General features: G+C 34.5%; 1 protein-coding gene across 1 annotated transcript in view; it reads right to left on the bottom strand.

Annotated features, from left to right (window-relative positions):
* The window catches only part of TMPRSS11E (transmembrane serine protease 11E), a 52,526-nt gene extending 31,200 nt beyond the window's left edge, over positions 1-21,326 (bottom strand). Inside the window, exons 1-3 of the mRNA XM_012473439.2 lie at positions 21,156-21,326; positions 5,490-5,614; positions 731-852 (exon numbers count right to left, since the gene is read on the bottom strand). Coding sequence (XP_012328862.1) covers positions 731-852; positions 5,490-5,614; positions 21,156-21,163 — 255 coding nt within the window. The 5' untranslated portion in view covers positions 21,164-21,326. The remainder of the gene's footprint in view (positions 1-730; positions 853-5,489; positions 5,615-21,155) is intronic.
* Between the last annotated feature and the right edge of the window lie 3,995 nt (positions 21,327-25,321).

Below are 25,321 nucleotides of genomic sequence, written 5' to 3'. Positions count from 1 at the left end.
TTAGTCAGTAGATACCGCTGGAGCTACATGTGCCTCCCAGCTCCCCACTCAGTGTTCTTTCCATCACATTATACTAGAAATTACTTCACAGACTACCAGAAAAAAGTTAATTAAATTATCCTTTAATTAATCTGATAATGATAAGAAGTTACCACTCAGGTGCTTGTTTTTTTGGTCCATGCTGCTAATTTTTCCAGTTTCTTAAGTATTTGATTGATCCCTCAGGAGGAACGTTGATGTGTTAAGGGTAGAGTTGCCTATCTTTGGATTTACTACAGATGTATGTACCAAAAGCTGATTGAAGGTTAGATATTTTAAAAAAAACTAACAGACTATTTAGGTATGTGCCTAAATAATTTCAGTCTTGGCAATCTTTTGCTCAGAGCCTCTTTTTTAGAAAGTCTAGGATACAATAAATATATTTTAGGCCACGCTAATATTTCCAGAATTTTTGGACTCTGCTGATAAAGAGTATAGCACCAGCTAAGGAAAGGTGAGTAAGAAGGACTTGATTGAATAGCTAAAGTTTCTTTAGTTCATCCCTGTGAGGCATATTCTGCTAAGTGATGTATCATCTATTTTGTTTTATATTCCTTGGGTTAGGGCCTCTTTTCCTTTTGCAAATACACAGAGATCAGTTAGTTGAATGGATATTTTAGAAGCCAGGATGCTAGAAAATATGGTAAAAAGTGACAGCAAATGCACTAGAAGTGGATGAAAAATTGCTTACCATTAATTCAAGTCTCTGGCTCATTTCTGTAAAATTGTTAGAAGCCTCTCTGCCAAACTCAGCATATAGTTTGTCAGTTGTAAATGACAATGTGCTATAGTAATTGTAGGTCTTCCTTTGATCTACAATGAAAGAGGCAAAATCCTATCATAATTTTTATCAGATGTGTGTAAAGCATCATTATTTCCCCACTTGGTGGTTGCTAGAAGACTGAAACAGGAAGGAATGCTCCTAGCCAGGTCATCATCATCATCCTGCCCCAGGCTTCATAGTTATCGCAGGATAGAAGACAACAACATTTATCATCATGCGATTTAGAGTATGAAAGCTGTAAAAAATGCCTGGTGTTCCTGGAGTATTGTACAAGTACCTCATTGGAGCAGTGCGCTGATTATTCACATGTTATTCATTCCTAAGTAAGCCACAAAAGATAGCAAGTCACGCCATCTGAGCGCACAAAATGGGATGGATTCAGAAGCCTCCCAAGGGTCACTGCATTTTTATACTCCAAATGTAGATTTTCTTTTTCCGTCTATCAACCACACATCACTTCTGGCCACAAGAACTCTAGTTTGAGAAAATGTATTTTGGCTGAAAAGGAAGATGAGGCATTAAAATGCAAGGGATTCAGTAAATAGAAGTTTAACGAACTAAAGTTGCCACCTGGCATAACCTTCCAGGGCCACTACTCAGTTTCACCTGGCTCCCTTGACACTTCACTTATTTTTTTTCCCACCAACCACAGGGGTTGACTTTGCTCTTTAGCCACTGCCTCTACCTTCTGCATGCAATTTAAGCAACCTACATTTTTGACCTGCTGAAAAGTTGATGTCGCATAACTTTTCCTCTACCCTTCAGTGCATGAAGCAAGCACACAGTCCTCAGAAAATTCATATATTCATTCAACAAATATTAACATCAGCCACTTTTCAGCAAAAGACACTGTGTCAAGAAATACACTAATTGGTGATCAAGACAATCGTATATTGTTACTATAGGAAAGCAGAGTGTGGCTCATCCAATCACCATCTCTCTCCTCCTATCTTCCTATTCTTTCCCTCTTCACTTAAACCCCAGAAGAAAAGGAAACTAATGCTGAACACCAGTGTCCCAGGTGCATTCGTGCATCTCCATTTAATTAACAATAACTCCATGCAAAGGCAGTATTATCCACATTTAGCAGACTACAGTATTGGAAATGTAAATAATTTGCCCAACCCCTGACATGACATAGCCAGGACTAACTTCTAAAGTATAGATTTATTTCACATCCTGCTTCTTAGAGTAGGAAAAAAAAAAAGCCACTTATTGAAGCTAGAGGAGAAGTCTTTCATTACATAAAAGTTATTCAAAAAACTACTGGTATAATTCAAGAAAACACCCTGGCCATCCAGAGGATTTGGTGGGGCAGAGAGAGAAGCTGCTGTCAGACTCTGACAAGGGCTGGGGAAGGACTGATGATGAATAAAAGAGATGGATGGCAGGCTGGAGACGCTGAAAGGTCAGTCTCCAGAGCGTTAGAGACCTAAGTGAAGGACTTGGAAGGTTTTGCTTTTCCTCCGTCCTTCCTTACCTCCCTTTCTCTGAATGGCCAGGGTGACATGAAATTCAGGCAAGTACCTGGAAATATACATAACTTCAAGTAAGGTTTTAAATTTATTGAAATACTGGGTACTAACTCATACTATCTCTGTAACCTACTATTGTATTACATTTGTATATTTTAACATCTGCCTCATGGTTAACTACAACTTTCTGTGTAGTTGTATCCATTCTTCTAGAATTCTGCTTCAAACTTTAATATAAAGATGAACCACCTAGGGAGCCTGTTAAAATGCAGATTCTGGTACATGAGATCTAAAGTTAGACTCAAGAGTTGCATTTCTAACAAGCTCCCAAGTGATGTTGATGTTTCTGGTAGTTAATCACACGTTAAATAGCAAGGTTCTAGACAGAATGATAACAGACCCTTCTATACCCTTAAATGTAGTTTTTTGACTTATTAGATTGATTTAAAATTGTCATTAGTACAGATCAAAACTGGTCAAATATTGGCAATTTCATATGCTTTCAACAAATAAACAACTTATTAACTGTGCTCAATATTTTACTTTGTAGACATAAGCATGCCACTGTTAAAACATATTACTAGCTTCCATAAATATATGGTATGAGTAGTTACTAAAATACATTGGGAATATTAAGAGAAAAGTTAAAAATAAGGATAAACATGAGTTTGTTGGTAATTTTCTAGCAGGTTTGTGATTCTATAATCTGCAATGATGTTGCTTATAACAGATTCATCTTCTGACATCCAAATCACAGAGGGGCAGAAATGTACTCCCAAAGGTCCCAGTCACAAACTTTACACAGAATTCTATGTTGTCCTGGGCTTTATGAAATGAGAATCAAAATGATGTTTTTCCAGATTGGATTACCTTTATCCGTATCTGTCTATTTCTGTAACAGATTGTTTTTGGTTTGATTATTTTGGCATTCAGCTCCTAAATGTTCATCTGCCAAAACCATTCTGTTAGTTTACGTCCCAAAACAGAAAGCAGGTCACCAGTAGATGACAGTAACACACATCACAAGAGTCACTGTTTATTCAGGTGTACTGTGTGGGCAGTGGAAGCTGTGTGTTCAATATTACTCAACTGATCATCCAAACAACAGGATTCAGGAATAGGTTACTGAAAAAATTCTTGCCAACTTTTCACTGTACACATGTGAGTGAGATTATGAATCTTATAAAACTGGGCTTGGGAAGAGGTAAAGCAGAAGTAGTAAGGGACATTTTCTCTTACTGAGGTGATTAGCCCCTAGTATTACTAAGAATTCCTTGTGAAGTCAGACAAGCCAAAATATGGCCCAAGAAAATACTGTAGGTATGATTCATTCAATTTTATCATTCAGTATTCAATAAACATTTAACGACTAACAGGTGCCAAGATTCTGAATAAATTCTAGATAGAAAAAAGTATGTAAAATAGTCCTAGGCATCCATGGGGACAAATAATGATGCTTACAACAGAATCATTATACTCAGCAGAACTGTAGAACTATAAAGTTATTTCAGCAATTCATATTTATTTATAGGGTGCTCCAGGCCTGGCGCAGTGGCTTACACCTGTAATCCCAGCACTTTGGGAAGCCAAGGCAGGCAGATCATTTGAGGTCAGAGTTCGAGACCTGCCTGACCAATATGGTGAAATCCTATGTCTGCTAAAAATACAAAAAGTTAGCTGGGTGTGGTGGCACACACCTGTAACCTCAGCTACTCAGGAGACTGATGCACAAAAATCTCTTGAACCCACAAGACAGAAGTTGCAGTGAGCTGAGATCAAGCCACTGCACTCCAGCCTGGGAACAGAGTAAGACTCCATGGCAAAAAATAATAAAGTATGCTACAGAAAAATCGTTATTAAAATGCAGATATTCCAAATTTAAAGACCTGCCTGGAGGCAAATTCTACCAAAAAAATCTTTGTTTTAAATTTTTTTAAACTATCTAGAAATGATCCACCTTTCTTTGGAAATTGAGATCACACTTGCATGGATAGTAGGGAAGATAACCAGTTTATAGATTGCTCTTTCTTGTTACAGGAAAGCAGCTTCAACCAGGTCCCAATTAAATTAGAATCAAGTGATTAGCTTCTATAATTATGGTACCTTGAACATCCAAGCATAATCTAGTAACAGAGGGAGATATTAAACTAACAGGTCATGGTTGAGTCAAGTAATTAAAACCCAAGGCAGAATAGAAGGAAACTTCAGAAGGGTTGTGATATCCTGGAAGAACAGTTCTGAAATACACTGGAGACCTTTCTAATAACATAGCAACTAAGCAGTTCATCTAGCAATGAGGTACCTGATAACCGCAGAGTGAACTTCTTTATAATTAGCTTTCTCAGCATACCCTATCATCTTTAATCACCTAAAATACACCCTAAGATGAGATTTTAATAACAGAAATAGGCACTTATTCAACAATACATCACTATGACTATTTTCTTAACTTACTGGTACAGAATAGAGCCTACCTTTTTATGACCCTTGATTGTGTCATTGATTTTTTGGGATGTCAGGACTTCAATGAGTTGGAGTTTTTTTTTTCTTTTTGAGACCGAGTCTCGCTGTGTTGCCCAAGTTGGAGTGCAGTGGCGCAATCTCAACTCCCTGCAACCTCCGCCTCTTGGATAGAAGCAATTCTCCTGCCTCATCCTCCACAGGAGCTGGGATTACAAGTGCACACCACCACATCCGGCTACTTTTTTTAAATTTATTTTTAGTAGAGACAAAGTTTCTCCATGTTTGTCAGCCCGGTCTCAAACTCCTGACCTCAAGTGGTCCACCCACCTCAGCCTCCCAAAGTGCTGGAATTACAGGAGTGAGCCACCGAGCCTGGCCAGAATTATTTTAAATCAAGGTGATTGCCCTGTGATCTCAAACAACTCAACACATTGGGTTCTAGCTATCCTGTGAATTATCCTTGATTAATATTCACTTACTGCTTATCAAGGAAGATGCAAATGAGCATGCTGTTCCCAGCAGGAAGCATCACTAAATCAAAGAAAGAAAAAAGAATCCTCCATGACTTATGAGGATGAAATAAGAGACAAAACAGGTAAAGATTTCTTTGTACAGTCTATGCAAATGAATCCTAGTAATGAATGAACAAGCCTGAGGCAAATGAAAACAGGAAGGTATGAGGAAATGTTTGGTGTAAATCACAAGATGCCAGGGCAGCTTATACTTACTATATCTCACATAATGAACAATGAGTCCAATGCACACTGCCAGGACAATCAGGGATATGAAGGTGACAAGGCCGATAACCCAGGGCTCCCAACAAACTCTTTTCCTAGCCCTCGCCACATCTGGCCTAAGGAAGAAAGTAAATATATAGATTATTTCAGAGCACACAACCATCCACGCCTTAGACAAAACAGATATTTCTTGGGAATAAAGGACATTCAGTTGGAGGATCGTGTACTGTCTGGGTTTAGAACACACCGTGGTCCCAGGCTGCTGAGGCCAATCCTGACTCTGGCTCCTGTTGCTAGGCAAGTTATTTGACTGTGCTGTGCCTCAGTTTCCTCATCCATAAAAGGCAGACAATAGTGATAATACCTATCTCATACAATTATTGTGAGGATTAAATGAATACTACATATAAAGTGCCCGTAACAGTGTCTGACATGTAGAAAGTGCAATGCTAAGTGTTAGCTATCACTTATTGAGCCAGCCATGTACTTGATACAGAGTTAGACACTGTGGGAGCTACAAAAATATTTTAAGCCTTTTCTCTAGCATTCTAGAATCTTACATAGTCTTTGAAAGTGTTATAGCTTGAAGCACACCAGATTTCGGATAAAGTTGCTAATTTTCTTCCTCTAATTTTCTGATCTATTTCCAAACCAAACTTTGAGGATATATAGAAGAGACAACCAGAGGCTTCTCCTAAAGAACCTGAGGTTTCGAGCTAAGATTTACCTCTAAGCCTCAATGATGCTACAGGAAATTTTTTTTGCATGAGATTCCCTCAACTTCTTCCATTTGTTCTGCCTTCAAAAATACATATTATTGAAAAACATTGATCCACGTGATTTTTGTTTGCTTGGTAAAGTTGCTGTCCCCTTGGGTTATAATATTTGGCAAGCAAACTCTAAAGCCAGAAATGTGAAATAAGTCAGAAATGACTAAAGATTTTGAATATTATACTGTTATTTTGTATTTCTTGAGACATTTACCATGCCAGCATGTGCTATACTTTTTTTTCTAGAGTGCTAACTGTCTGCTACAGGAGGACTTGAGGAAAATGTGGTATTCTCCTGGAGGAGTACTGGGTGTTGAATCAAAATAAGGAGGATTCTAAGTCTAGCCCTTGTATTAACAGATCTGCATCTTGGACAAATCATTTAAACTCTGAGCTTAATTTCTCCATCTGTCAGTAAGGATCAGGATAGCCATGAATGTAAATTAGATCATGGAATGTGTAAACAGCAAAGGATTTCACAATAAATACTTTTTCTTTACAGAAATGAAGAACATTCTGTTTCCTGGTGATATAGGATCAGGAAGTGATGATATTATCATATTGGTCCCTACCACACCATCATTACATCCTGGCTTGGACTGGACACGAAATAGAGAGTATTGGCACAGAAGTCAGTGGTGTTATCACTATACAATCCCGTCCCTTGGGGAAGGTACTGAGATGTAGTGGAAGGCTCCGGGGACTCTGCTTGGTCTCCTCTCTTGTTACTGTGATTTTTCATGGGCCATAACCAGGGAAGCTTTGTCTTACTCTCCTCAACCTTTCCCATCTCCAGTTTTCCCTTGAGTAGAATTCCAGACACCTGTTCCTACAGTGGCAATTACTGCAATATAAAAAAGACTTCTCCACAATGAGATTACTTTTTATGTGCAACTGCGTCAAAAAAAAATCCAAAACTGATTTTTGCTCCATCATCCCTGAATGCTTGCTATTCATCTGTTGCAGAAGAAAGGAGATGCATGTAACAGACGTATGCAAAACTTTGGGGGAAACACAGGGAGGGAAGGGTTTCTCAACTAATATCAAAACATGCCAGATGAAGAAAATGAATGTGTGCTTGTAGAAAACATTATGAAATTATCAAAAGCATACAACTGTTATGCAGAATTGTGAAATATTAGACAAGTTCTATTTGTCCTACAGTAAGTTTTAAGACAAAAATGTAAATAGTGCAGCCATTCTATTGAAGAGGTAGGTTTCATGTATTAACATTAAAAAGGTTAATGATACATTTTAATTTAAAAAGTTATAGAATAAGGCTGGGTGCGGTGGCTCACATTTGTAATCCCAGCAATTTGGGAGGCCAAGGCTGGTGGATCACCTGAGGTCAGGAGTTCAAGATCAGCCTTACCAGCATGGTGAAACTCTGTCTCTACTAAAAATACAAAAATTAGCCGGGTGAGGTGGTGTGTGCCTGTAATCCCAGCTACTCAGGAGGCTGAGGTAGGAAAATCACTTGAACCCAGGAGGCAGAGGTTGCAGTGAGCCAAGATCACACTACTGCACTTTAGCCTGGGCCACAGAGCGAGATTACATCTCAAAAAGAAATAAATAAATAAAAAGTTATAGAATAATATGCATTCCATATTTCAGTTTTTATAAATAATAAAACTATATATGTGCGTGCATAACAAAATATATGGAAGGCATAACAAGTTACTATCCGTAAGAAGCAGAATAACAAGTAAAAATAAATTTTAATTTATGGTTTTGTTTGGTTTATGGTGGATTTTTTAAGAACAAACATTATGGTTTTTGAATTAAACAAAAAAAATAGAGACATAAGATATTCTTTAAATATGAAAAAGAACTAAGGAAGATTATACACGTATTTTCATGGAATGCACATCACTGCAGTGTCCAAGGTACCATTGTGAATCCTTTTCTGAACACAGCCTTCCCACATTACTCACATATTTTAGTGATATGCTTTCCTTGGTAGCTAGAAGACAATAGGGATAACACAGGACAAAAAAGAAAGAGAATCCAGTCAAAAATATTTTGAATAAATAATTAAGAGATTATATTTCTGAGCCCTGCCAGCAACTCATTTATTGTATAGTCTTGTATCCACAGATTCAATTATCTGTTTTAATTTCTTCATATGAAAAACAAGTTTAATAAATCCAGACCTCTCCTAACCTAATGAGCTAAGTAGAGATAAAAATGATAAGGCGGTTTAGTACTTTGAGCTCCCAAGTGGAAAAATCATTGTACAAATAACAAGGATCATAATTATTATCATCATTATTTTAATTATTAGCAACAGTGGTAATGACCACATTACCAAGATGTTTGTCATTTGAAACATTATTTCCTCTTTTCCTAGTCTGTATAGTATTGTTTTTCAAACTGATTCACTCTATTTTTTTTAGTTTTTTTGAGATATAATTGACCCTATTCCTTAATTACTTTTTTATTTTCTCAGTAAGTGACTCAATACTGAATTCCTCCAAATTAGATGTGGAAGAAAGTATGCTCAAAAAAAATAGTAAAGTGAAGGAATAAATTTATTTTACATATCAACAGACACGTATAATTAACCTCCTCCTGAACATACATAAACACTTGTCTAGTCATTATTTTCATCTGTTGAAATTTATGTGCACCTCTTCATCTAAAATCACCTTCAGATACACTGACTGAATTCTAATAGCTTTAGTCATATCAAATTGCTTTCTTTCTATGATATTTTTTCAATCTGAGGACATGCATAATTAGTGACAAGTCAAATGAATATAGCAGTTAAGGCAATCTTTTGTTTTCTTAGCCCGAAATTGCCAGAAAACAAGGAATATGTTTAGATTGCATTATTATTATCACTTATTAATGTGTCATTTTTAGAATAGTGCTAAAAAAGAAAAGCAACAGCAACAACAAAAAGACAAGGGAAAAGGGTACTAATGCAAGTAAAGCTAACGGCAAGCCCTGGAAAATGACAAGTCAAGACTCAGTGTTTCAAAGTAAAATTTACCACACAAGCCTCTTCACAACAGCACCACCAAGTGCTGACTAATAGTGGGTCTTGAACTCTGCTTATTCTTCCTAACAGTAACCAACACTGATGTTCTCAGTCCCCACATTCCCATGTTTCACCAGCTCAGTCCAGTTGAGATGTTTTAAACAAATGTGTTCACAATATTTATAAAGTTAGTGGCTCCGAAACATTATTATCAGCTAGTAAGCCAGAATTCAGCAAGCTTTTCTGTAAAGATCCAGATGATGACTATTTTAGGTTGTCTGGGCTATAGATTGTAAGTGGCTATAACAACTCCGCCACCGTTGTACAAAAGCAGCTATAGACAATACATAAACTAATGAGCATGATTTTCTTCCAATAAAATATTATTTCTGTGCACTGAAATTTCTAATACTTAATTTCCTATAATACCTCTTTTATGAAGTATTTTTTATTTGTTTTCAACAATTTTAACATATTAATGTCATTTTTAGCTCCAGCACCATATAAAAACAAGTGATGAGTCAGATTTGGTCGTTGGGCCATAGTTTATTGATGCTGACTTTAGCACTTGACTCCAAGTCAATGTTAACTGTGCTGGGAAGCTATAATGATCTTTGCATTTTTGAGTCTCACCCTCATGGCAAATCTGCTGTAGTCTGTCTCCAGTCTGGCAATTCTCACTAAAACTTGTCCTATATCTTGTCAACAGGTTTCTCTTTTGTATCCCCAGTCTATAAATCCACTCCATTACAGTAAGCTGTCTTTCTAGACGTGATAGAGACAACGGCTTAGACTATCTAAAATCTACATCTGCCTTCCTTAACCTAACATTTCCCATCTTCCCTCTGAGCTCTTTGACTTTGTTCCTGCTGCCTTTTCTATGGAGTAACTTAGAATCTATTCTTTGCTGGCATCATAAAAGCCTGTATGTATTCAAGAGCAAGTTCAAAAATCCCTTCCACTCTATAGTCAAGTGTATTCATGCATTCTAGTCAAAATGCATCATGTTGAAGTATACATTTTGAGCTGCCTGGGAATAAAGTCTGAGCCTTATTTCTGTCTGTATTCTCTAAACTCGTGCTCAAGAAATGTTCACAGAAGAAATTGAAATGAAGTTGACTAAACCAAAATGAACTGATCATTTATCAATACCACAATATGGGCCGATCCTTCTCTTAGACCTAGAAAATAACTTGGAATACTGCACACAAAGAGTGCAATTCAGTCATTGTGAAGAATAATTGCTATTTAAGTAAAGCCCAATTTCCAAAAACACATTTTGATCAATCTTTGTCATTAACATTTCTCTTTAACCTGTATTTAAAATACATTATTTCCCAACTGTGTATTCTACCTACTGTAAAAGTTTTATCATAGGACAGAAAGTGACAGATGCAAATTAGAATATCATACCTAAATGATATCAATTTCAAGTGACACATATTATTTGGGGTCATTGAACGTCTATATGTTACAATATCAAAACAAATGCATAAAGAAAGATAACCACAATGAAGTAACAGCATAGTACCTTACAGTACTGCACATTTTCTAAATGAGTGCTTAAGATTTAAAACATCAATTAATAAACATTTGGCATTTGTTATGTATTTGACAGTAGCTTAGCTCATAGGACTGTGCCTGCTTATCCTATCAACAAAACTATTTGAGATGTGTTTTACTTTGTGGAAAGCCCATGCCAGTAGGCATTGGTGACATCTTTAATTAATCTCATATTTTCTAGAACAAGACTATAAAAATATCCACATTAGCAATAAAACAGCATATTGTATATATGTCCACAGATTATATATTTTATTGTTTTTTTGAATAAGAAATACAAGCAAATTACTCCATATAAAATTACAAATAACATATTTCTGAGCTATCCACTGATAGATAAAACACATCTATAAGTATCTAATAGCATCAGCCAGGCCCGTGAGCTGAATTATAATGTTTTCATTCCCTACCATAATAATTATGGCTAGTTCTCATAAAGAAGTCACAATTATAACAAGGTGGTAGTCTAATTACCAGAAAATTATTTCCATTTCCTTTTTACAATACCTAAATGATAGACAATTCATTATTTCAATTATAAATGTTTACATGTATATCCCATCTGTACCATGCTAATTTAAGGTGGCTTATAAAGACATACATATATAGATGCATATATACACACACAATATATATATCTATATATACTATATATGTATATATGTAGCTAATTGATATAGTATATGTATGTGGTATTAAATGCATAAATACAAAAAGAAGGTAAAACACAAGTAACAAATATAAAATGGAATAGTACTAAACTGTGAGTAATTCTCATTTAGACATTTCCTTACATAAGGCCACAAAATTGGTGATTTTCTAGCAACACACTCAGAAACAAAACAAAATAAAAAAAAAAAATCAGCAAACCTTGCTCAGGAAGATTCTTTATATACCCATAAATGAAAACAGCAATTTCATTCAGCAGCAATAAAATTGTTTTAGGTTGTCATAAGAAATCTGTGTAATGTAGTGAACTATATCCTCTACAATATTCTTTGCATAAAAACAAATTCAGTTTTATAATATTCTTAGTATGTTCTTCAATACTGGAAAATGGCATCAATTGCTATTCAGTAAAAGCAATATTTTGTGGGGACTGAGGGTAAGGGGGCTATGAAAAGATTCAGATACCAAGCACTATGATAATTTTTAAATACCTGATGATACTTCCCTAATTATATAGAAATGGCTCTAGAAGGTATTCTCACATTATAAAGATTATCTAAGGATTCTTGAAATACTAGGCATAAAACTGGACATCTAAAAGATGTAATATTACTTAGTACAGCAGTAAGTTCTTAGTAAATATTGTGAATGACAAAAAAATCCTACTACTTGCTGACTGTTAAGTGATTGCTAGATGATATAAGCAATGTAACAGAAGACGAAGGTCCCAGGCAAGGGTCTCCTTATAACAAGCTCAATGACTTTAAGCAGATAACAAAACCCAGAGTTTAACTATTTCTATTTAACCAACCATAAAACTTATGTGACAGTATCTTTGCCCCTACCTTTAAAAGGAGAATTTGAAGATTGCAAATGATATCAACAGACTTTCTTAGGTAGATGTACTGTGTAAATATTAGTGGCAACTCAACAGTAAGGAATGTCTCTGACCTCCATTGCAGTTATCATCAAGGTCTTTATTAAGTTCCCAACTAGATATGGTACAGCACAGGTGACTACAAACTGATCTTTAAGTTGATCCTTTCCTGATCTCTAGAAATTTGCAACTACATGGAGGTAGATGTGTTGCAAAAAAGAAAATAAATAAATATATTATTAAGTAATTAGCTATGGGTTTATAGACTTATAAACTAAGCTCTTAGTTTATAGACATATAAACTAAGTTTTGATTCCACTAATCCTCAAACTCTTTCTAGTTCAAGATAATAAATTGGTATTATCTGAGTCAACAACTTTATAAGCAACAATATCCCACAGCAAAGTTAAAGAGGGATGCCACTGCAGCCAGTCATCAGGAATTGTACACACTTCAAAGTGTGAAATAAAAATAAGAATTAACAGGCAGTGTCCTGATGTCATGGCAAGTGTATCAGAAGAAACATGATTGAGAAACCTGAGCTAAAGACACTCTTGTGGCTGCTAATATATAGCTTGAGAAACTTTTTTTTAATGTTAGGTGTCTTCCTACCAACTCTTCCTCTTGACACTGTCTAGATGACTCCAATAAAGTTTACATGATACAATGGAAGTAGCTCTAAACTGGAAGACCAGTGACCTATGTCTTAGTGTTAGTTCAAACAGATGAGAAATCTGAGAGCATATTCCATATCACATGAGTTCCAGCAACCCCTGAGCCCCAACTTGTATGATGTTGTGTGCTCTCCTTTTCTTCACATGTTAAAAAAAATCAGTGTAAATTTAAATTGATCTAAATGTTCTTTAATTTCCATCCAAGCTAGTATTCCATGTCTCAAGTAACCCAAAAATGTTTAATATTATATTTAAAATTCAGCTTTTATTAAACAATCAGACTTAAGGTAATTTTTCAAAGGCCTCATTTTTCTGTTTACTACAATGTCAGATAGTTTGAAATAATTTGCAGCCAAACTAAAAAACTACAAGTTATTTGAAATGATCTAAGTGCCATACCTATGAGAAAGTCAGACTTGGAAAATCATACTTTACAAATCATACTTTACTACTTGCACTGAGAAATTAGTTAAGGGGTACAAAAGTATACATAGAAGAAAAAGGTTCTAATATTCAGTACAGTATTCTAGTATTGTGTATTCAAAAATAGCTAGAAGAGAGCTGTAATATTTCCAGCACATGGAAAGATAAATGTTTCAGGTGACAGACACCCCAGTTACCCTGATTTGATCATTACACATTGCATACAAGCATCAAAATACCACAGGTACCCCCAAAATATGTATAACTATTATACACCAATTTTTTTAAATCTCTAGACCCTGATTAAAATGTACCTGAATGTGAAAGTGGGCCATATGCTATCACCTTGTTGTGTCCTCCGGGTTGCTGTTTCCTTAGCAAGCACTGTAAACTGTACACCAAGAATTCCTTAGACAATCTAGAAATTTTTACATGTAGCAAAATTCTATCTGAATTAATTCAGCAATGAAGATAAATTGAAAAATGTATAGACCCTATTAATGTTTAATCAAGAAAAGTGAGTTATTATGTTTAATCAAGAAAAGTGAGTTTTCTTGATTAAAGAATTTTCTGCCCCAATTACCAACCTGAAATATATGTAAGAATTAAGTTTAAATTTTTGGATGGTACACAAGATTTATGAAATTTATCATTATATACTCACTTTAACTTAATTATATTCTATTATACTGGCATTTAATAATAACAGTGAAATAAACTCAGGTTCATATTAGAATAAAGTGAGTTGTCTGTGCAAATTAATACCATAAAAATTATAAGAAAAGCATTATTTTACCCAAAAGATTTAATACTTTTAGTTACCAATGTCCATGGGTTTAATTCATATCTATATACTGATGACTACCAAATCTATAACTGCAGCTCAGCTCACTTGCCTACACTTCATAACTGTATATCCACCAGCCTATGTTCATCACAATAGACTATACCTCTTATCATTCAAACTTAATACAGCAATACTAGAAACTCCTAGATGCCTATCCCAAATATTTATTCTTTTCTTCTTAGTAACAGAAACCTTGATCTTTGGTTAGGCACATGGCCACCAGAAAAATAAAATAGTGTCCCTTGTTTATAAGAGTCAGCATATGAGTACATTCTTTCCAATGGAGTCTCTATTTTGGTGGCTAGAATCCTAATATGCATTTAATAGTTAGAATACGTATGTGCTAGTTGAAGCACAGATTGCCATAATAGATCAGAATTTGGAAGACATATGATCAGGCTGGTAGGACAGCACAGTAGTAGGAGCCTAGATTCCTAATTATTTTGTGAACCTCCCTATTAGCTCTTACTTGCCTACCTCCGGAATTTTTTCACTTTAAACAGAATAAAATTCCATGTTATGGAATCCCCTGTTACTTTGGGTTTCCTGTCACTCATAGCTAAATCTGATACTATTATAATATGCAAACAGATTGTTGCAATCAAGGTAAATTGCCATTTTCATGTAATGATCTTTGGGAAAAATGACATGAAGAAACATATTTACTAATTCTCTTGCAAATTCTGTATATGTGAAAGGTGGTAAATTGTTTTAACTTAATTTTCTCTAGCAGCATAATTTTGAGATTCAATTGATAATTATAATACTAATATATCAGAAGACCAACTTTCCAGTCAAGAGTACCCTTGTAGCAAGCTCCATGACTTTAAGCAAATGACTTTCATTTTCTTGTTTAGTGGATAAAGACTTGGGCTTAGGCATCAAACAGCTTGGGGTTAGTCCTAACTGCCTCTTACTAGTTAGGTGGTTCTAAGTTACTCATCCTCTCTAAATCTACGTTTCCCCACACACAAATGAAGATAATAATAGGACCTAACTCAGATGATTCTTCTAAAGTAATACTTACACGGCAGTTGGCACCACGCCAGGCACACAGTAAATACACCACAAAAGTTGGCTGTCATTATTTCCTCTTTCATAATAAAAAATTAATTTTAAAGTGGGTTGAAAAATCCACCCAGATGCCTCACATATGCCTAAGGGAATAAAAGGAGGGAAGGTAGAGGGAGCGTTTAGCCTCAAACCCACTCCACCCACGGCAATTCTGTTCCAAACCTCAAGGATCTGTATTAAGCTTTCAGTGCAAAAGGGATTCAACTAGTAAAGAAAACTTTAAAAAGCATTCATCTTCTGACCCATCCAGCTTTGAGATTTGAGTCAGGCAGCTGTCAATTGTCCTACGGTTTAGAACAAGCATTCAGTACCCTGTTTTTAAAGGGCCAAATATAGCTTTATTGTTGAATCAAATGATTTATGCCCAAATGCCTAATAATGACTTGAATGTACTATATAATTAAAAGATTGATTTGAAATATTTTTAAAGTAGTCATTCATTATCTTCGATATTTTCTTCATTAGGAAAGTCGAGACACTAAAATTAAGTAATTTTTTGAAAGCCAAGGAAAGTTAACTGTGCTTCGCCAAGGGAGTACTTCTGATCCCAGAATCATGAGCTGGCAGAAGCAGCAGGAAGGAGTAGAAAGCGCAGGGCTGAAGTGAGAACATGTGTGCTCAGGTTCCAGCTCTACCAGTCACTTAACGCAGAGATTTAAAAGTCTCAGTCTTCCTAATTTTTGCTTTCCCTAGCTGTAAATTCACAGTGATATTAAAATTATCTGATTCTCAGGGCTGTCAAGTATCAAATGAGAAAACATACATCGAAATTATATGTGCAGCATATTTATGTCATATCTCATATTTGTGTCATCTCATATTTATATCAAAGAATTCTTTTTACTAAAAGTACCCTCCCTAAATTTTACTAAATGTGACCTGACAAGATTTAATGTGAAGTGACTAATTGTAAATGGGCCCAATATTTTCATACAAGCTTAAATGGTAATAACAACAATAACAATAATATTCTTGGGTTATGTAGTCACCGGTGTTAATTTAACTCTTCCATTTGACTATATTGACTTCAGTATACAGGTGAACTGGAAGGACAGACTCTATCTCTGGTATTGACTGACTCACCCATTCTTGTGGCCACGTGCAAATTATCTCATCTTTGAGCATTTTATTCCCTTCCTTTAGAGAACGCATGCAGCAGTGCTTCCTATCCACTGGCCTTAAAAGTCTACTTCAAAGATCATCCATAACAATATTTCTTGAAAATATAAATTTTTTTATCTTTTAACACAATAAGTCAGTTAAATCAAAGTAGTAAAAGAACCATGTAGGTAGACGAAGGAGACATTGTGAGGATGGATAGCATTGTGATTAAAAGCATAGGCTTTGAAGTCAGATAGACCTGGGCTAACCACCAGTTCTGCCTTTTATTACCCCTGGGCAAAAATATATTACTTGTCTGAGCCTCATTTTTCTCATCTGTAAAATGGGAGTAATAACATAACCATAGGTTGATATGAAGTTTAAATGCACATGATGTTTTAGGACAGTAGTTGGCAGTTAGTACACGTGAAACTAAAGACAGCAATTATTGTTTTGTCCTGCACTGACTCACAGTTCAACTTTAAACAAAGTGCTAAATCCCTCTGCGTCTGCTTTCGCAGCTTCAAAACAGAGATATCATCTGACATCTTCAGATGAAAGATTGCAAGATAGAATTTAAATATGCCTGCATAGTACTTTGGATCCCCCTAAGATTAGTTCTATCATCTTAGAATTACTATTCTAAAAATCTCAGAAGTTACTCAACCACACAGGCCTCGTGTACCCAGGAGAAGAAGGTTGGGCTTACAGGTTCTGGCATGACTAGGTGTTTCTGCAGCCCATTTTTCTTTCTCAACCTCTTAAAACTTTCCTTCTTTTTAATCCAGTCATTTCAAACCTATTAAGGCCTGAAAATGTGAAAGTATTCTTCACGATTCTCATCCATTATCTTCAATGAGAGCAGATCCAAAGGAGTGCACTTAAAGAATTTCTCTAAACTCTAACCCTAATAGAGCCATAAAACAAGCCAGGGAACCCATTTCACCACCTACCCTTCCAGAATACCTGCTTCACAACTGTTCAATGTACCTCATTCACAAGCACTAAAGCCATCAGACGTGCTTATAAATCTCAGCGCTGATATGGAAGCACGTGACACTGCTATTTTTCATATTTTTCTGGACTGTTTCTATTTACTTTCTCTTCATGTCATTTAAGCAATGACATATTTTTGGAGGAAAGCAGACAACAATGACAGAATAACCAAGATCCATTAAGCAGTTACTACAGACCAATGAATTAGTTCCATGAGATGTTGCTCTAAGATAAACATGATTTTCACAGTACAGCAAATGTGATCCTTTTTAGAAAACAGAGATGATGTAACTAAAGTGCTATAATCTGATCACCTTTGAGACAGTGCAGAAAAGTTAGGTCACTGCTTATTTTGTTTAAATACAAAGCAGGTTGTATAAGCGCGGGAAGTGCACTTTTTAAAAAGTTTTTAAAACTTATAAATGAAAGTAAAATTATATCCCCACACTTCTTTTTAGAATGCACATGATTTTATATTAATCTTTACATCTTCTTGTTTTTTAAATCTATGCACCTACATTTTCTCCATGTGTGGATATGCGTGGGTTTGTTTTCTATTTCTCTGTTACCACCTATTTTCTCTGCAAATTTTCCAAAGATTCTACTTTTAGCCTCCTACACATGGTAGACAATATGTTATAGGGAAAAAGTATAGATTTTAAAACCAGAAAGATCAGGATTAGATTCTAGATTCAACACTTACTAACAGCCTAGGCAATCTGAGTTACAGGCACTTCATCTTTTAAAAGAAATAAAAGCAGTAACCACTTCTCAGAGTGTTACCAAAATTTAATGAAATTGCATTTAACAAAATGCACAATATACAGTAGGTGTTCAATAGATAGTTTTCTTCCACACAGGACTTAGTATGCAGTGAAAACTAACTAAAAGTTGTTATATGGATCAGGGCTGATTCTAGTTGAAGGAGAAGTGTGAGCACATGTTAAATATTTAGCACAATAATATAGCAACTCTGGGCCTAAGCCTCAAAGGAGTGTCCCTTCAATATTCCTACTGACTAGTGTCACAGGGTGACACTGCTGGATTAAATTTATATCAAAGTTTTTTCTGTAAACAAATAGATGAATAGATGTTTATGATCCAAATAAAGTCACCTTCCTTATCAGACATAAACTACCCAAAAAATGTCTATATTCTCCCTTCAGTTTCCTATCCCTCCTGAAATTATCCTCTCTTCCTTAATCATCACCAGGTTGCATAAATGAGAACTCTTCTTCCTTGAAGGGAAAGGTGACTGGGAGAGAGCAGCTCCCATTAAGATATAATTACACCAATTTAACAAAACAAAGAACTACTTCTTTTAACAACTGGCTTATTTCATTTATGGTTTAATTTCTTTCAGCCTTACATGTTTCTTTTTCTTTTTTAATGTCTTTACGCTATTAGTGCTTGTCAAACTTTAGGGTAAATAAGAATTACATTGTGTAAATTTTTAAAATATGATTCCTATGTCTCAATCAGAGATTCATTAGAATTTCTGGGATGAGGGCTGGATTTTCTATTTTTAATAAGCACTGTAATGTAGAGATCTATGGATCACAGTATAGATTTTTGAGAGACAGTGCTTATCCTATTAAGTAAAAATTAAAGTTGTCCATTTTGTCTCATTTGAATATTACTCATTTCACCTTCATCCATCTAAATGTGTGTGAATGTTATGCCTATAAGTTCAGTCTGCTTACTTTTCATTCTTCTCAGTGGTTGCTGATAAATATAGTTAGCATACACTTCTATCACCAATAAGTATATTTATTTTCCCAGATCTCTTTTCTATAAACTTTGCCTGATAAAATTTTCTTTAACTTTCTGTCATGTGTTTATAAGATTCATGCGTTGATCTCTTCATGCTCAAATAGTCCAAAATAAGAGTGTGGAGAAAATGGCAGTACAAGAAGAATAATGTTTACCCAGTCTAAATTTTTTCCTGCCCTTAAATTCTAAAAAAAAAAATGAATGCTTATTCAGGTAGAGTTAGGGGGAAGGCTATCAGAAATCTGACTGAAAAGGAAGGAGCATGCTTTTTAATAAAATTCCCCACCTGTTTCTTCTATTCTTTCTGAGTTATACACCAATGACCTTAAAAAGAAATTGTCTACTTATATGCTAGGATTTCAATTATCGCTCTTTCTCAAAAACACTCTGGTTGGCACATTTACAACAGCAAATGTGAATAATAAACTTAATCTTTTTCTGCTTTAGTACATGCTGTTAACATCTTCTCTCATCTAGACTCACTCAAACATAGATGTGATTCATCTTTTATACAGTCTTCAGATCAGGAAGATTTTTTGTGTGTTGGTTGGTTGGTTTTTGTTTTTGGCTTTTTCCTTAAGAGATTACTTGCATTTATTCTGCAGTAGGATTTTTAAAAATAGGCACATCTTTTGTCAAATTAGAGACTACATTCAGAAAAATTCATTCCAGTATTTCCACATTATACCTCCTCTACAAATTTATAACTAAATTCCAACTCACTCACATACACCATAGGTAAGACTTGGAATCTATTTAGTATGTTAAGTTTATTGGAAGCTTTCTTGAAGCATTGTTTTCTATAGTATTCTTTTTTTTATTTATTTTTTTAATTGCATTTTAGGTTTTGGGGTACATGTGAAGAACATGCAAGATTGTTGCATAGGTGCAATGTTTTCTATAGTATTCTTAAAGAAATGGGAAAAAGAGAATAGGATACAAAACCATCATTGGTTATAAAGAAATACTTGCAAAAAGCAGGGAGCCTTGAGAAGTCTGACAAAATTTTTAGTATCTGTAGCTTTTAGTTGCTTCATGGACATGTACAGAAGAGTATTAAGTTTCTTGTAACAAGGATGTAGAACTTTCAATTGATGACAGAATCTGTTTTTCTATGTTAAATGAAGACCACAGATTTCATTCAAAGTTTAACATTTGAAACTGTTCTCTTCTCAAGTAAAAACGAATAAAAAATTATATGCCAATATGTGAATCAGAAAAAATAAATTTGAATCAGAAGACAAAATTATTTTCAAAGACAAAATTAGTACTCTAAAATGTTGTACTGGTTAGTTTTCAACTTTGAAAGAAAACAACCTCAAAATGATCATGATTTACATATTGGAGTTTACTATGGCCAGGTATATCAGTGGATTTACTTTTTAAATCAGGCTATAATAAATTAGTCATATTACTTTATTCAGTTGTTTCTGGTTCTTTCAAAACATCTATAACTTTTAAATTTTAAACTACTTCCAGAAATAAACATAGTTTTGGTCTGCATGATTTCAGACTTTTTTTCATGTACACCTTACAAAATGAAAATATTTCTCAATAAGACAAACAAAGCCCAAGCTAAAAATGCGTTATATATTTCTTGAAACATATAGACAAGCTAACTAACTAAAAGACAGCTATCAAACACCATGTGCCTTTACATTGTGTAGGACCCTTCTAAAGGTATACAGAAAAACACTGTGAGATACAACACAAGAGGACAGGAAACACTAATAGAGAAAGAATATAAATCTTTTTCTTGATATAATTTTATGTCAAATCTCACAAGTATGTTTCTATATTTAAAAATAATAATAATAAATTGAAGATCTACAGATTCCTTGGTGTGGCTCATGCTGTTTTAAACCAAAAGTTACCTTAAGACTTCAAGAAAGAAAAAGGAAACTCACCGATACATTGCTGTGGAGCAATGAAGAGTCCTGTGAAGACTGAGGTCTACATCCAAGTGTGTGCATCCAGCTCCATCAGTGATTTTGTGGGTTGAATTGAAGTGAAGAAATAAGTCACTGATGATCTCAACAGAACCAGTCTGACGAGTCTTGGCTAGTGTGGTGGGGACTGTATGTGACTAGTAGGACAAGGACAAATTTTACAGGGAGTAAGAGAAAAAATAATTTATAAGCACTTCCTAGGAGTGGGAACTTTAAAGCTATTAAGATAATTTCTTTTAAGTATTGGTGTAAACCATATTTTTTAGAAAAGTCAGATGTACACATTTGGAAAGAAATTTTAAAACTATCTTACTTGACCTTCTCTTGTTTCCAGAGAAGAAACTGAGATTTAATTAAGTTAAATGACTTGGTCAAAACAAAATAGTTATTGAACTGCCGAGCCAGGACTGACATTTATATTTTTCAAACTAACCTGAGACATTTTCCACTCTATTATGTACATAATGAAAGTTTCCCTTTGATCTTAACTATGTTAGCCATTGAAAATACATTAGAAATTAGAAAAGCATTAATATTTTTAAATTATGTGGCATCGTTCTTCTAGAAAAATCAGGTAGTTTGCAAATATCAACCCATACTTGAGACATTATATTTCTTTCATTATACTGGAGACAGGTATATCAGTTCACACTGAGTCACTACTGTCTTATTTCTGGGACGTAAATAACATCTTTTTTTAATGTGTGACCACATACTATGCAAATATCTGTGTGTTTGTGTTAGGTATAATCTCTAAATTGCTTCCCTTAATCCTCACAAACCAGAGTAGGTGTTTCTCCTCTGTGCTTTGATGGTGTCATAATATTTACCTCATTATACTAGAATTTTTTATTTATTGTATCTCAACTCCACAAGGTTGTGGATTCTTAACAGACTGAAACCCTGTTCCTAGCATATACAGGCTCTCAAAAATATGCATGGGAAGGATAAGTAGGGGATGGGGTACAAGGAAAGGGGTAGAAAAAGAAGGGGCATAACCAGTCCTAAAAATCACCATTTAAAAAACAAATAAATACTGTTTAATTTCACTACACATCTATTTAGCCAACAGCTCACCTGAACAGATGCAGGAGTTTGAATTTATACAATGTGTGGGATTAGACTGCCAAGAATTGGAATCACTCACTAGCAGTAACCCAAGAAACTTCTATGCAAGGGCATACTGTGCTAGGGGCTAGCAAAATATATCCTTTTTATTCTGGTCACTAGATCACTTACCTCCATGAATAGCAGAGATATTTATTTACTTAAAGTCATTCAATATATAATTTAGGGTTTCTGTGTACTCACTTAAAAATTGTAATTTAGCCAAAAATAAAGAGGTTACTATTATAATAACAGTAATAGCAGTAAAAAGGCAGGGATTATGGATTATGAGATTAACGGTGTTTAACAAAGTGAAATCTCTGCCAATGAAATGTTAATATGGTTTAATAATACTGTATTATACTTTATATTCACATTCTATGAAAATATTGATTATACTCTTGCCTTCAAAGGAATAGATGCCCTCTCAGTGTAACTTTGGGCCAAGACTTGCCAGACTTATTTTAACAAAATCTCAAGACATTTTATTCTTTCACAAAATCTGGATTTCAAATTCAAATAAATTCTTTATATAGCCCCATGGACCTGTATACTTAGGTTTATGTATAACCTAGAATTGTAGATGCATAAAATGAGAGGGCTCTCATAAATTTTTTAAAAACTCTGTGACTATAAGCTACAATTTGTAGATAATTAAGAGATTAAGCATATGTAAATAAAGAATAAGTGGATATCAGAATAAAGATATTAAGAGTATGTCCTCCTTGCTATATTAATGGCCTTTATTCAGTCTGCTCAATGGGCATTGCAGTGTATGTTATCAAATTTCACGATGTACCTTACACTTTAGTAGAAATTTGAGTGGCAGGGAAAGAAGGAATGAAACATTGGATCCTGATAATATTGTCTTCCAAAAGGTCAAAGAAGCAAAAGTTTGTCTTTCATTCAAATTTCTTTTTTGCTGTTTTTTCTTTTTTTCTTTATTTCAGGACCACTAAGAAGTTCATTTTATTCAATCTGACAAACATAATTTGACAGAATAGCATCAGTATTTTGGTAAAAACCTAAAAAAAAATTCTTAAGAAGAATAAATCAAATTAATTGGGTACATGTGAAGAGCATGCAAGATTGTTGCATAGGTACACACATGGCAGTGTGATTTTTCTAAAACCATAAATGTTATTCTGCAATACTTTTGCTCTAAAGTATGGTGTGAAGAAAATTTTTTCAAAGAGTTCCTCTTCTTTTTCTGTGTTGGTCTGTGTTCCCTGTGCCATTCTGTGCAATGACAGGAACAGTCAGGAGAAATACATTTGTGGACTGGAGTCTTTTAGAAATCCACAGCAAATATCTTACATTTCATAACAAGTAAAATAGCAATGCGACCACATGCATTTCTATCAGCCAACCAATGATTGCATAGTCCTTTTTACACTTAGCAATGTCAAAGCAATGAGGCATTTTGTGGCCTTAAACTACAGAAGTACAGTGCCCAGGTGGCTAGTCATGGATGATTTTAATCATTGTTTGAATATCCCCTAGCTTGTACAAAGTTCATTCACACCTGATAATACATGAATGCCTGTGTATAATAATCTGATTAATACTTAGAGGCCCTTAAACTTATACTTGGATTATAGTTCCATAATGCTAAGGCAATCCTTTTATTGGTCAGTTTATTGGGATGTACATTACTACTGGCCAATGTCATTAAACTAGTGAATTAACTAGTTGTCAGGGAAACACAGCTATTGTCATTTGTGAATGTACTCATGCACTTTAATTTGCTTAAGCTGAGAAAACAAATAGGATCAATGTAATTAATTAGTATGTGGTAGTCAAGCTGTCACTACTCTGTCACTGACTCTCCTTTTCCTTGTGCTACATTCTTACCCAAAATATTACCTATTATCCCTATTCTTCTACGAGATGTTCTATAACTGACATAAGTGTCTTTATAACGCTGGGGATAATTTTCCTGGGCATTGATGTGAGGATCTGCTAAGCTTTTCTACATATAACGAATGATACATATAATAAAAAACAGAGATAGGGTTTTTAGAATTAACTGACAGTAACACTGTTAAAATAATCCTATTATTATTCAATTTATTGGAATATACAGTATAGACTGGTTAATATTATTAAACTGATAAATGAATGAAGATTACATTTTGGTGGCCATTTTAATTCTCTTTTTTTTTTGTTTGTTTTGGAAGTAGTCTTTGAAAAACACCTCACAGATGAATCAATTTCATGTTAGGAGCTCAACTTTCAGTCATCTGAACCAACTTTTCCTGGCACATGAACCAAATTTATTTACCTATACTCTATTACTTTACAAACAGACACTCCCCCAAAATGTAAAATATACTGATAAAATAAGGATGAAATTCAAGAAAAAACAGAAGTGCAATATATTGTACATATTGTTTAAGATACTTGCTCTGATAGAGCTGCAAATTTGGCTTTGAACTTACTGATATCAAGAATAACAAAGGAAACTTGGGAAGTTTCACAATTCTCATTATTTAAAAGAAAGAAACAAATCATGAGAGAATTTTTCCTGTCACTAAGTTGATGGAGAAATTTCCCATATGGAGATCACACTGAGCAACACATTGAATAATATCAGCAATATTTTTACCAACAAATAGAAAAGAATTTTATAAACTATTTCTTGTAATAATTCAAAGAAGCTTGAGAATATAACTTTGAGGTTAAAGTTGGTGACAGATATTTAGAGGAGATATATTTTTGTCTCCAGGTACATAAACTTCCACTGATCTAGCTTAATCCAAAGGCAGAATTCAAAGTATTTAGACAAAGGGTACAATGTTCCTTAGATGAACTTTCTTAAATATTACTTCCCTCAGAAGAACTTTTTAGAAACAGAATAGGAGATCATATGAGTATATATTCCTGACAAGGGCCTGAAGAGTTTGTATTATAGGTTGCTGAGGGAAGGAAGATCAATTCACTTTGTTATAACAAAGAAGCAATTGACAGAAATCTCAAAACTGAGGAGTCAGATGAAATTTTACATTTAAATAAAA

This window comes from Aotus nancymaae, unplaced genomic scaffold (genome assembly GCF_030222135.1).
Source record: "Aotus nancymaae isolate 86718 unplaced genomic scaffold, 86718_ANA_hifiasm-v0.15.2.pri h1tg000006l, whole genome shotgun sequence".
Taxonomy (NCBI): Eukaryota; Metazoa; Chordata; class Mammalia; order Primates; family Aotidae; genus Aotus; species Aotus nancymaae.
Note: the sequence above shows the minus strand (reverse complement) of the source record. Positions and strands in the feature narration are given on the sequence as shown.